Source organism: Anser cygnoides, chromosome 11, assembly GCF_040182565.1.
Source record: "Anser cygnoides isolate HZ-2024a breed goose chromosome 11, Taihu_goose_T2T_genome, whole genome shotgun sequence".
Classification (NCBI taxonomy): Eukaryota; Metazoa; Chordata; class Aves; order Anseriformes; family Anatidae; genus Anser; species Anser cygnoides.
Genome location: NC_089883.1, coordinates 7,160,285 through 7,174,785, shown reverse-complemented (window position 1 = coordinate 7,174,785; position 14,501 = coordinate 7,160,285). Strand labels below are relative to the sequence as shown.

Sequence of the window (14,501 nt, the reverse complement as noted above, 5' to 3'; positions counted from 1 at the left end):
TTCGACCCACACAGAAGAGTTTCCAACAGCACTATTGCATTCAGCCTCCAAAAACATTTTAATTGAAGTATGTTTACCTTTATTCATTTAATATTATCCAAAAAGTCATCTGTTCAGTATCACTGCCACACAAGGTGGTTATTATAACCCTTCTTTCATCCTGAACGGCTGGAACTGGAAGGTCAGTCTGCCAATATCCCTTTGGTGAAAGTACAGCCAGATCAAAGCCGTTCCCTGGAATGCTCCAACAAATAAGAATAATTTAATTTCAAAACTAGTTTGGATCGACTAATATTTACTTGGCTTAAATCCCATTGGAAATGAAAACATTCCATTTTTGTCCATTCATGAAAGAGGTCACCCTTGCCTTCATTTTGATCTGAAAGTCTCTGAAAAAGCATTTTGGGTAGCTGTAACGTGATGCAAAGAGCATGGATGCCGCTCTTTACTCGAAAAAAACATTCCCTTTCTCAAACCGAAGCGGGGAGGCCTATGGTCCGCCTCGTCAGACGACTGATGTCTTGGGAAAACCAGGCCTGGTCCTGGGCTTTAAACCACCACGACACACCTCAAAGGGATGTCGGCGCAGCCCGTCTCAGAACTGGCGGCTTCCTTAAGGCAGCATAAACGCGTCTGCCTGTAAAAAGGCCCAAATCCAGCTACTGGGTCTGAAAAACAAAAGCAGAAAGCAGCAAGGCACCTGCTTGTCGGCACTGGGACAACTGCACCGTTTCAGGTATTTATTTTCAAGAGCCACAACTATAAAGGCACACAGGTTGTGTGCAGGCAAAGTAGGGGAAACTCGAAGTAATCCTTTCTTCTCTCTGAGGGTCGGTTTCTGCATCTGTAAAGGTGAGCGATTCATCTCCAAAGGAGTCCTTACAGATGACATTAGCAATATTTGCAAGTGGCAATGAAGCTGACAAGCTTTAAGCTGAGAAGAATTAGCATCACTTGCGTTGTTAGCTCAGAAATAATATCCACCTTCTAACAATTGCTTTAACCTTTCTTTGCCACTTCAGGCTCTGGAAATCGGGTTTGGGGGAAGCGCTCACAGAGGGTCCTGTACAGCAGGACCAGAGGGACAGCCCTTGCAAATGCAAGCACTCAGACCCCAGATGAAAAACGGGACTTTAGCTGGCAAGGGGCAGATTTCCCCAGGGGACACCAGCTCTCCCGGCTGCAGGTACATTTCTCCAGCCTGCGACGGGGCAATATTCTTAGCTCGCTGGCGAACAGATTTTAAAGTTTCTACCAAATAATAATAAAAAAAAAAAGCACGCTCTATTTTTGTATGTGAAGCATGTGATTTCTAAACTTTTTCCTCTCCTCGTTCATACTGGGAATTGTGAAGTGCATTATCTAACCCATTAACCACCCACTCTGACCTCCCCCCACACGAAGTCTAAAAATACTTATGGAAATCAAGCATGTGTTAGATAGCAAAGCTGAAGCACTCCAGCGTTGCTTTAGCTTTCTGCTTTCAGTGAGAAAACACTAACAACTAGCAATGCCGCATTTGTTCCGCACAAAAAAAAAGCCAAATTAACCGCTGATTACCACTGCCATCTCTGGCTGCTTTTTCATGCAGGTAAAACCTAAGCAGCGCAGTCACATTGGACAGAAAATCGATGTATTGGATGGCTTAGAGATTCACATGCAAGTAAAGAAACCTCTCTGCAATATATTTCCTCCTGCAGAGACGCTGTAGAAGTCAGCGATGTGATGCTCTATTAAAGAGGCTGGATTAGGCTCTGGATTAGATGAGTAAGCGCAACCTGCCACTGTAACAAGTTTTGTTTTGTTTCCACTGTTCATAACATGAATCAAATTCTTGTAGGGTCATTGCTTATTGCATTACGTTAGGACACAAAAGGAGAAACACGCTTTTGAAACAGACCTTTTTTTCCTTCCCCTTTGGAAAGCTCCAAGCAGCTCCTAACAGAGTTGCCCTGTACCAGGACGACAGACCCAAAATGACAGCTGTGGCTTCTTCTTCCTCCTTCAGGGAATTCAGGCTCATCGGCACCTTCGTTTTTTTAATTCTCAGGTGGAGGTGGTCCCGTTCTTACACCAGCTACAGCTTGCCACAGAATCAGGCCGTAACTGCAGCAGGAGGCAAGTCCCTTCACATCCCTGGGCTTTGAGCTTCCCCACCAATGAAATGGGAATACTGGGTGAAACTCGCCGTGTGTTTTTCATGCAAATGGCTTTTAAAAGAAAAGGTGACTCTTCAATTATATCCCACTTTCTTTGGGAAGCGCTCAGGACCGGGAACGAATAAGTTAAACAAAATCAAAGGGAAGGGCGAGACAATTCCACCTAAACCCAGAGCTGTAGGATGCTCTGAAACCAGTGGGGGACAGAAAACGCAACAACAAAGCCCCTTTAGAAAACGCAGCAGAAATCATCCCACAAGCAAAGCAATAAAATACAACCGTTTGGATCTTCTATGATCTATTTTCATTCATCTCTGCCAGTAAACTATATCAATGGCTTCAACTCCTGCTCCTGGCAAACCTTTGCCTTCAAAGTGCCCCCCCTCTGGGCTGAGTAACCCGGCGCATCCCTCCCAGCTGAGGTTACCTCGGTGTGGTGCAAACGTGCTGAGCCCCCCCGAGAACAACATCTGGAGGGGATGCCACAGCACACAAACACATGAATACCTCTACAGAAAACAAAAACAGGCACAGATGCACGGGCTCCCAGCTGGGAGGGGGACAGGTGGAACTGGGGACAGGTCCTCCTTCGAAACATCCACCTTTCCTCTCTGCCTGCACGTGGGGGATGTTGTGTGTGCATCTCGCTTCATCTCAAGTGCATTTTCCTCCCTGGGAATGCTGTTAGGGTTGGTACTTCAGGCCCAGGTGCATTTTGAAACACCCAGCCCCTTTTGCAGATACGGCCATTTATCCCACAACCCCCCAGCACTTGTATATGTAAAAGGAATGGAGCAGGGAAGAGGTCGGAGATATGTTACAGGGAGATAAGATCAGTCATTACAGACGTCCTCTATTTCACCAGTATTCATCGACTTGGAGGAGCACTTGTGTGAAAATTTGTGTCAAACACAGTTCATTTTGCAGAGCTGCAGGCTCCAGAAACAAAAGGCAGTGCTGTGTCATCTGCCCGAACACGAGCAGCTCTAGAAATCGATCCTCACGTGGAGATATCCCCCAGTAACGGCAGTGACCCCGGTCAGCAGCGTAAAGGAAGATGGATGTCGCTCTGCCGGAGTGCTGCAACCTCTCCTGCAGATAAGACCTCCAGGGAAAGACTCCAGAAATAACCAGAATCGCAAAGAGCCAGGTTTGGGGTAGGGTTGGGTCCTTCCTCGTGGCCAATGGCTGCAGACTCCTTGACCTTAAAGGAGCATGAGGCTGAGCTTTTATTTTATTTTATTTTTTTTAAGAAAACAAATCACAAAGGAAGACAACAAAGAATGACTTCAGTGGTTAAAAAAAAAAATCAAAAAAAATCATAGCCTCCAAAGCTAACTTTATTTTCCCCTTAAATGAACAGCAGCGCTATTAGTTGTGCCTGAGCAAGGTTTCAGGTTAGCGTCATGGAGGCTGAGCCCCTCTTTGATGAGAGAGACAGATTTTGCAATGCAGTCTCCTGCCCTTAGGAAAACACAACCGTAGACTGTAACTGCTCGCCCACAGGCCACCAAAAGAGCAGAGCGATGCTGCAGGTTGTTCTGCCAGCCCCCAGAGCAACTCGAGGCGACACCTTCCACATTTCATTAAGGCTGCACCGAGCCAGCCCAGCTCCTCTTCCAGCGTCAGCCACAAAGCCACGACCAAAGCACTGACTTGCACATGCAAAATAACCTTCTCATCTCCAACATTTTCTCCCCCTGAAGGTGAGGAAGAATAGGGCCCAAAACTAAGTTTAGCTCAGCACAGTGATGGATAAAAGATTGACACAGGAGACAAAGAATGGATACAAGGTCAGAAGACCCTTTAGCTAAGACTCTTTGGGTACGAGGAACACATGGGAAGACACAGACACCTACAGTAAATGCAGCACCAATAAATAGTCCCCGACCTGGTGCTAAGGGAACAGAGGCAGCTGCAATGGACCAATACTTACAGATATCACAGGAACTGCTGCCTCCAGGCCCAAGCTGGCTCGTGCAGATCCATCCTGAGCGCAGCTTGTGCTGCTCACCTCGACTGTCTGCAGAGCCCACAGCGTTACGGCTGATTTATCAGAGCGACCTCACAGCTGCGCCATGTCCCACGCCACTTCAGGTGTCCAAATCTGCAGCGGGGTTTGTTTGCAAAGAGAGAAGTGGTGCAGGGAGACCAGGGAATGGATTTCCTACTCCGAACCACTGTGAGCAACACAAACTCCAACAGAATTGGATACACTTAAAGAAGTCCATTATTAGCAGCCCACGTCCTTTGACAGAGCGTGTCTACATCTCCAAATCAATCAGCTCGGTGATGAATCTTTATTGAGTGTCAAGAGACTATTACGGGTATTACACACGCATTAATACAGGGGATCTCTACAGACTGCCAGCAGAAAATCCATCAAAGTAACAGGATCTCGTTAGCGCTGAAGACGACACACAATTTATCTTTATGGATGTATCTTTATGACACATCGCTTAGGCGCACAGAGCCGGGGAAGTTACTAGGATGGGTGTTACACAGCCAAACAAGGTGTATTATTGCTTCAGCACTGGGCTCCACAACCTCTGGAGCACTTCCATCACCAGCCCTTGTTCAGGGCATCCTGAGGGCCTCTGCGAGGCGCTGTGCCAGGCAGACAGCCTTCACTAAACTAACCAGCCAAGGGCACTTGTAATGGTTTTTAGCTCACAGGAGGACGTGATAAAAATTAACAATAACATTAACAACAGAATGGCAAAAATCAAAGTTAAGTTGAAAAATAGGCAGGATGAGAAAAGTGTCATTCAAAAGTTTGTTATATACTAGGGAAGAAAATCTAGGGAAGAATAGCTAGCTACACGAAGAATAGCTGGGAACACAGCTTTTATTGTGTGGCTGGGATTGGCAGTATAGTGAAGAAAACACTGATTTATCTTCATTTATTTGAGCAGTTTAATACTGGCCAGGTCATTCATTTAAAACCCTGTGTGCTTGCTGTCATGGCCTGGACTGCTGGAACAAGCAACTATCGACAGCAACCCCAAACTCCAGCCACAGCAAGCCCCACAGAGCTCTGGTCCAGAGAAGGGGCATGCAGGGAGGAGCACAAGCAGAACACATTGGAGGTCTACCTCTCCTCTAAGCAAGTCTCCATAGCAGAATATCCCCTCTGGTACCATCCAGTTTCCACAGCAAGTGCTGATCTTAAAGAGTTTTTCTCGGAAACCGTGGAAACTACTACAATTATTTCCTATAAAAACACACCCAAATTGATAGGAATGTCTTGTTCTGTCCTCTTTCTACAGCCTCTTCTGTTCTTCACTACGCTGTAAGCAAACTGAACCACACGTTTTATTAACAGCAGCTTGAGTGATTGATCCTGCTAATTGCTCACATAGCAATAACAACAAAAATCGTAGAGCTTGGAAGAAATAGCAGACAGTCTGAATGCATTCAGTGACTAAGAAACAGAAATCCAGCTATTCTCTTGGCATCAGAGAGTTGAAGAGAGTCACAATTCCTGGAAGATAAAGTACATATCATCCTGGAAGATAAAGTACATATGATGACACATTATTTGAAACAATCTCCTATCGCAGCAGTATTTTCACAAATAGTCTTGATGGAAAAAAAATAGTCAGATTTGAACACTAACATTTGAAGGCATAAGATAGAAGGACAGTATTTTCCTTGTACTTCAGCATCCTCTACAGTACAGTAAGCCCCTCAAAGAGACACAGCTCAGAGTGCGTTTTAGAGTGCTGATTTTCCTGCCAGCTGTGAAATATCTGCTCCAGCCTTTAAATATCTCACAGCTACAGTACTTGGAGCTACCGTGATGCCTAAGACTTTTTAAAAAGTGACATTCCTTTTTTTTTTTCTTTTTCCATTAGAGAACAGAGACCATTACAACCATTATCTTATTGAAAAGTACCCCCCAACCACAACTGCTATGCAGAGGAAACTTTTGCAACACTGAGAAGAAGCGCTTTGAAACAGAAATGCAGGCAGCCCTGCAGAAAGCAGCACCGAAAACATGTCCTGCTGCATAGCTGCCACTTGATGGCAGTGCATAGCACCGATCTTAGCAGAGAGCAATTAATCACAGTTTATTTTATTTCCCACTTATGCACAATATGGGATTGCAGGGGATGAGTGCTTGCAAGCGCGCCGCATGCGGCACAACTTTGTGAACCAGGGCACTGCAGGTAGAGCAAAGGAGACCAGGAGCAGATGGGCTTTTCACAGGAGATTTGAGAGCTTAATTGAAAGCGTCACACCTTCATCAATTCAACATCTTCAAAAACACCCTCGTGTTAGGTTTGCTGACAAAATTGGCTCGAACCTAACAGTTCCCAAAATGAATGTCTGCATTTTGTTACAGAAAATAAAGCAGGGACCTGCATCTTGACAGATAAGATATTTGGTTGGTTGTCCTAAAGGTAATGTAAGAATATTTATAAGCTATATAAATACATTCCATTGAGGAAGGGGAGCTTAAGAGCATTTTCATCCTCTTAAACACCAAGTGCTGATCTCCACTGATCAGGAGGGAAGGCACCACAATCAGCCAGCACTGAGCTTGGGATGCAATCTCTCAGCATCTTTCCAGATATTAATAAGCTCATCAGCTACTGCAAGACATAAAGAACCCTAAATTCAGAGTCTAAGAGGTATAATCCAGCTTTTTTGTTTGTTTGTTTGTTTTTTTATTATTATTAACACTGTTAGGGTGACAATATAAGGATCCTTTTTGCATGTTTGCACTGGGGCACACTTTCAGAAAACAGGCTGAACCAACCTAATAGCGCTGCCAAAGAGGGGATTATTGTCTTCTCTACTTTCCCACCCTTCCCCTGTACCAGCTCTAGCATCTTCCTTGTGCAAGTCATATTATTTGAAGATCACACGTAATGCTGCCGAGTAATGGTGACTGAAGGGCAGAACTTCAGACAGAGAGCTCTGTAGACTCCAAGCTAGGCCACTTACTGCGCACCAGCACATTCGTACACACTAAACAAGATCACAGAAGCAAAGATCGAATGGACAATTATGGGAGGAGGGCTTGGAACCCAAATCACCAGCATTTTTATTTTGGGTAATAGCGAAGAAGTGCAGAGAAGAGACCTCTGAGCTACAATTTAATCCATGGCTCACCTTGAAGGAAGGCAATGCTGATGGTCAGGCAGCCTCTTCTCAATTCTCCAGCTAAAACCGTCTGCAGTAAATCCATAGAGGTGACCACTCAAAAGAAGTCCTACGCTAACATTGAACGGATCTTGTGAGCTAGAGGATGCCTCGTCTAAGAGGAACAAGCCCACAGCCATGTGATAACCCATCTGAGCCACACAGTCTTTTTTGGGGTACCCGAGAGCCAAGAAGCAGCAGCTTGCCACACAGTGATGCCCAGCTCAGGAGGCAGCTGCTGATCCCATTTCAGCAGAAGGGGGGACTTCTGTTGCATGACGTGGACCACAGTTTGGGAAGAGGAGAACAAAAATAATTTGGATCAAGGACTTAAGTAATACAAAATCAACAAATGAGGACGAGCAGTTTAGGGAGGATATGATTTTGCCTGCAGAATGAAAACAGAACCAGGGAAGACGCAACGTGCTCCTCTCCAAAGTCCGTCTGATCGGGAGCCCCAACCAACTTTCTTAAAACCAACCAAGAAGCAGGTTCTTCCACAAGGAACACAAGCAAATATTTTATTTGTAAAGGGTGCTCAGAGGCCTTCCACTCGTAATTCAAAGACACTTTGAAGGTGGGGCAGCAAACTACTTTGTCATTAAGAAGAACTCAAGTACCAACAAATAAAAGACAAGAGGCTTATCAGATCCTCTCACCGCAGCACCGAGCTGAACATCAAGGCTCATTCTCCTCCTGCCTAAGGACCTCAAAAGAAAGTCAGACAGGGCTTCTGTATAGTGCTTTTCATGAGAAAAAAAGGTTTCACATTAAAAGCACGCTAGGTATATTCCACCTTTTCTGCTGGGCTGATCTCAGATATTCAGGCATTGCAGTGGCTTTTGTGACCGTAGATGCCACTAAGAAAACAAATTCAGCATTAGTAAATGAACTAAAACATAGCTGCCAACCTAATAGCAATGTTTTACTCTATTAGGACTATAAAGGTATTTTATTTTCTTCTTTTGCGCCCTTGGTAGAGATTTCTGAACAGTAATTAACCAGCACATAACACTGCACAAGCCATACTTGGGACTGTCCCAGACATGATAACAACCTGACAGACGCCCTTGTCACAAGCCTCAAAGCTGTGTCGTGCTTATTTTCTTTAACCCTTTAATATTTATTCATGAGAGGGTTTTTCTTAAAACACAAACATCAGAGGTTATCACAATTACTCCTCCTGAGGAATACACATGTAAAGGGCATTTCATTCTGTGTGAGATACGCAAGTTGAAGAAATTTATTCCAATTATAAGCATTACTCTTTTCTTCCTGTTCTAGATTAAAGCTGACACACCGGGAAACCTACAGCAATTCATTCATTAACAGACGAGAGGAACTACTGTACCCAAAACCCAGGTTACATTAAGAGAGGGTCAGTGCATTCTTGCCGAAGCTTTTGAAGTTCATACTTCATTAAGTTGCACGGCATTTTGGCGTGGAAGTGAGAGCTCTCATCTCTATCAAAACCTTCCCTGAGCAACTCTGCAGGTTGCACGGCTCCCAAGTGGCAGTTTATACAAGAGACTCAGTCCGCAGACCTGATTAAAGACCAAAGTCAATGGGAGCACTTTTATCAATTAAATGTTCGCCCTCCCATACAATCTCTGGGTATGACACATTCGGCTTTGTCACTCCGAATAATGCGGACACACCTTAGACAAACCGTGCAGAGGAGGAGTGCTGTGATTTAGAGCGTTTGTTCCTTTTAATCAAAAAGGAAAAGGAAAAAAAAAATTGCAGTGATGCATCACCCTTCTCCAGCTGCTAATCTTTTCCATTTCACACCCACTGATCATTATCACGGAGAAAAAACACTCCTGTCTTAAAGACAGATCTAAGGTTGCAGTCTTGGTAGTAATCAAGAGAAGATGCCACTTAATGCTTCACAGCTCGCCCCTACATGTCACCTCAGTCCTGTTCCAGCACTCCCATACCCAGTGCTGCTCTCAGGTTATACTACTAAAAAACCAATGTTGATTTCAGAGTGGCAGAAGACGTGAATGGGTTAAAAGAACGATCAAAAACACTACAATAACCCTACAGCTAGCAGGCGGTGAGGCTGCTGAGTACTTCTGAAGTAAGACTACCAGGATATTGTATGCAACTGAACTGACCTTGGTCATTTACTCATGTGCGCTCTGTATTTACTGATGTTTCGTTAGAAATAAGGACGCAGCTTGTGATCCTTGATCCTTCTGTAATTAAATCTGCTGAATACTCTGCTGGCTTCTCAATTAATGCTAACATTTATAGAAAGATCAACATTTTACAAAACTCATTCCCATTTTCTTTCTCTTGCCTGGATTTTAGCAACAGTAGTATTTAAGCTGAATGATCGATATAAATTATTTAATTTATGAACAGAGAACTTCATTTACAAATCACAACAGTAAAAAGGCCACTTAAAAATGAGGCTCTATTACTCAGAGCAATGCTGATCCCTTTTTTCCTACCCACGTACTCCTTGATGACCTGAATATTCCAACAACGCACTGACAACAGCTAGGAAGCACTGTGCAATACTCGGGCTGAAATTTTGACTTGTGTTGGTAGACATACAACTTCCATAACAGGGTGAAGACCAGAGAGGCCATTGCATGTATTTAACCCAAACAAACAAAACTCACCTCCCAGCTTCCTGCCTGCCATTAACACAAGACTTCTGCAACCTTCCCATTCCAGCCTGAGCCCTGCCAGGGCATGCTCAGCCCTTCAGCTTTGAGACTCGGGACTTCCCGAGCGCACGAAACCCCAGACAGACCAAAGGCAAGCTTTGAAACATTGTCCATCACCCATTACGTTGTGCTCAGTAGGGTTCCCGTATCAATAGGATGGCACTGAAGCACAAGAGGGGTGTAGGTAAAGCCACCTTCAGACATAAACTAGTACCTAACATCAATAGGGATGTTCCTAAATGCTGCCCCAGGAAGACAGCCCAAGGACTGCCCAGCCACATGGACTTTTTTTTTTTTTTCTTTTGCACATCCTGCAGTAAAATGCACTTGAAGAAATCAATGTATGCGGAAGATTTTCAGAGAGCCCTTTTTCTACAGAATATCCACAGTTGCACCCCAGAGTATGTAAAATACGATCCATACAATTACACGCTGGGAGAAAGAAACATCCAGGAGAGCCCTAGCACAGAAAGCAGAGACACTCACCCCAGCCAAGTGACAGTTACTTGTCATAACCTTGACCCGTGCCACTGAAAGAGCCAGGAGATAAAGCTTGGCCCTGTTACAGCCCTGTGCTATGCTGATTATGGACTGGAGACCACCTCTGGATTAAACTCAAGCTTGTATCACAAAGCTTAGGACCACTGCTTTAACAGGGTGAATTCAACCCTTCATCACGGCTACGTGACATGCAGCACACCTTTCTGAGGACTTCCCAGCTCTGCTACCCCGATTCTTCAGAACCCCACTGACGGCAGCAGCTAAGATTAGAGCCCATCAAGGCGCTTCAGGAAGGAGGAAGTGGGTTCGGGCATCTCCATTTCAGATCCACACCACGACATTAGGCCACCGGCGTTGTCCTTTATAAAAACAACTGCGTGTTGACAGCCACAAGGCTCAGACGGCTGCTTGACCCTGGCGTTAAGCATCTTGTGCCGCGGTGAACTTGCGCCGTGCTATATCGAGGAACGCCTCGCTGCCCTATCTCTCCTGGCACGAGCTGCTCCGCCTCGTGACTGTGCTGCCGGCACGGCAGGCACAGCACCGAGCCCAACCCCTGTGCCGTTTCAGATGTGGAAGCACCCTCTTCTCCTTCACCCGCAACGTTTCGGTTCCAAGTATATTGGGCATCTTGGGTTCCCAGAACATCGTTCAGAATTGGAAGGCACGAATCTGGGCAATTTGATGATCGTCAGATAGGATGAAATGTGCTCTATCTGATAGGCTTCCTGGAACTGACCCGGAGACAGTATTTTTCCACTTTCTCCTCCCAAAAGTAATGCTGCTGTTACCAAATGAAGCAAAGTTTCTGTAAGACAGATTCTTGTATTATTTCTGCTCGCTGGTCAAAGTCTGCGCTTTACAGAGAGCTTTCAGGATGAAATTCACTCAAGATTTAGGAAAGAAATCAATAAAATCAAGTAATCTTGAATCTAAGCTATTGGTTTAAAAGTGGAAGAGGATAAAGGATGCACTGCAATAGCCCTGGACACAAAAGGGTAAAACAGGGGAAGCGCATTTCCTAAAAGCAGACAAATGTAGGGAGACCCCCTGACACGTTTGTATGGCTTGCTATTTCCCGTCATTTATTTCACAGAGATGAAATTCATCATGGGGGAATTCATGGGACACTATTCTCAGCTGTTTGAAAGCAAGCTGAAGGAGGAGCCTGTACAAGGAAAGCAGAGTTATCACCGCTTTGAACAAGGAACGTGGTGAGGGTCTGCTATCCACCTACCAACAGCCAGCCCACAGGACTGTTGTGTCTGCCTTCTGAAACAGGAACATACCAGGAAGATATATTTTTTCCTTTATGTTCTGCTCACATCTAACAACTCTCTCAGATGAGCTGTGCTGCCAGTTAGTACCCCCAGGAAAACGGAAGCTGATTTTAAAACGTACATAACATCTACACTGAAAGCAAACAGGAAGACTAAACATTTGTTTTCCAAGGTCCTTCAGTTTTTTTTTTTATGTTTTTCTTTTTCCTCTTCCTTAAGCTACCAGAACTTGTTTGTTTTGAAAGGGATCTGATCTGCATATACACCCGGTCACTGGAGGAAAGGGAGAAGAGAAAAGGGAGTCCATGTAGTAATAAAGTTGTCATGAACTTATTCCCATAGCAAAGGAACAGAAACCCGAGTGCCATACAATCATTATTTTCCACTTTGACCTTAGCCAAGTCCTCCTCACCGTCACGTGGGGAAGAGGACTTTTAAATCTGCCACTGAAGTATTACACACCGAATGCAAAACCACACAAACCGGTGGGAAAATAAACTAAGTCAGAAGATAAGACTGGGAAAACAAAGCCTCCAGATTAGGTAAGTCATGCACTGCTCGAAAGACGTAAGAATGATTTTATCCTGCTTTCTGCCATTCACACGTTTCTGCTATGGCATCTACAGCATGCAGTTGCATTTAAGTTTCATCTTTTTTAATAGGCCCCAAGTTTAAATGAAGTTTCTTCAAAGTCACCCTGCATTCAGTATGTTTGTAATTTAACACATTTCAGGCTGAATTGAGTTTCACAATAACACAGAATATGGTGGCCTACTCCAGGAAGGCCATTTTGCCAAAGTCAGATCAATCCACATAACGTTAATCTTGCTGCAAGCACAAGACCTAGTACAGTAGGTAGAAAATACACACTAATACGATGTAGTACAAACTTTCAGCTGGTAATTAGGCAAAATTTGAAAGCTTTCATGAAATTAAAGGTCAATATAATCTACTGTTTACAACAAATGACACTTTCCAAGACTCACCTCAATTACCTGACCTCACAGTCTCCCATTCCAACCCCTCAAAGCTCTATTTGCAAGCAATTTTTCCTCCAAATTTTCCACCTCACACCCAGCTCTACCCGTATCAGCAAGGTCTGTGGGCAGGACCACAAACCCCGCACAGCTTCACCGGCAAACCCTGCTCCGTGAGGCAAGGCACTGCAGAAAGTAAACGGTTACAGCCCCGGCTGGCAGCTTTGGCACAAGTTTCACATACATGCATACACCCCCACAAATTCAGGTCTCATTTGACAGTCCCCATATTCTGCAACAAAGCTGCTATTCAGGAGCGAGAGGAAGCTTGTTCCCTATTAACTCAGCCATCGAGGTTACGAGCTTGCAGGAGGCTGACGTAAGCCATGCCCTGCTGCAGGAGCCGCAGCGCAGCCCAGCTCTTCGCTGCTTCCAGTTGCTCCCTGCCACGTTTAAAACTCCGAGCAGAAAAATATCAGCACAGTGGGCGAGTGCTGCACACTGGGACGTCCTATTTTCCACTCAGGCAGTTTCCTCTTACGGCCTCTTAACGCATCAAGCCATTCGCTCCAGTCATCTTTAGGGAAGAAAACAAGTAAAAAAAAAAAAGCAGGGGGATTCCTGCACTACGCAGGCTACGTGACAGCACTACAACGTGTCAGAAAGCTTCCTGAAAATTGGCTCCTTGAAAGACAGAGGGGCTCTGTAACTTACCTGGGGGTTATCACCGGGCATTTGCAGTACAACTGAACAAACACAAGCAAGGTCTTCAGGGAGCAAAGCGTAAATGAGCAGAATCGCCAGCAATGGCCCGGGGAAGCATTTTATGGGAACAGGAGGAAAGGGGAAAAAACGTTGAAACTTTGTACTCACGTATAATGGAGCTTGCTGTGGATTAAGTTTCATGACCTCAGAACACTGAAACAAAAAAAGAAAAGACAAATTTAAGGCTTTTCTTTGTAAAATTTTAAGTACTTCTCCATAAGCTGCAGAATGTTAAACTTCCAAAGCAGTATTAGTGCCCACACATTACTAATAGGCACTTTTACATGGCAATTTGCTGTTTTCTCTCTTTCAGACCATCGAGGTTCTGTTACACTTTTTTTTTCATTTATGCTGACATCAAACAAAGACGATTTTAAAATGATTTGCAGGGAAAAGCGCTCCTCATCTGAACCACTGGCCTTGATGGCACTGGAGATACTCCGAGTCACACTGCCTTCCCCTTCGCAGCCTTCTCCGTTCACCCCTCCTCCAAGCAACGCTGCTTTTGATGACAATTATCAGTCTTTAATTGCGCATCTGTCCATACATCCCCCCATTTCCCACCCAAGAATGTCTGTAGGGATTTTTCAGTTCTCCCAGCTGTGGAGAAGTCCAACTTTCCCCAAATTCATTTGGTGCCCTTTTTTCCTCCCTTCCTAACCGGACTGTGTTTAAGAAATATCTCAAAACAACGTAAAAATCAAACCATCAAAAACACTCCTTAAAAATTGAGGGAAAACGTCCAAAATAAACAACGCTCATGATTTTGCAACAGAATTTTTCACAGTCAAGAACTACTGTCACTCATCCTACCAAGGTGATTTTAGTCCAGAAACTTTCCTCTTCCAGGTCTGCCCCTGGAATTTCAACGTAACCCAGGGCGAGTTCCCTGTATTGAGCTCTGAATCAGCTCAACCAGCCTTTCACTTCCGTTAGTTTCTCCAGTCTAGCAGCAAATATTTTCCCTAAATGAAAGTTTTCATTTAA

At 44.6% G+C, this 14,501-nt stretch overlaps 1 protein-coding gene across 2 annotated transcripts in view; it reads right to left on the bottom strand.

Moving 5' to 3' along the window:
• LOC106036455 (A-kinase anchor protein 13-like) overlaps window positions 1–14,501 on the bottom strand; it is a 99,389-nt gene that overhangs the window by 24,817 nt on the left and 60,071 nt on the right. For both annotated transcript variants that reach the window (XM_067003853.1, XM_067003852.1), the window contains exon 4: window positions 13,623–13,667. In XM_067003853.1, the coding sequence (XP_066859954.1) occupies window positions 13,623–13,655 (33 nt within the window). In that variant the 5' untranslated portion in view covers window positions 13,656–13,667. The remainder of the gene's footprint in view (window positions 1–13,622; window positions 13,668–14,501) is intronic.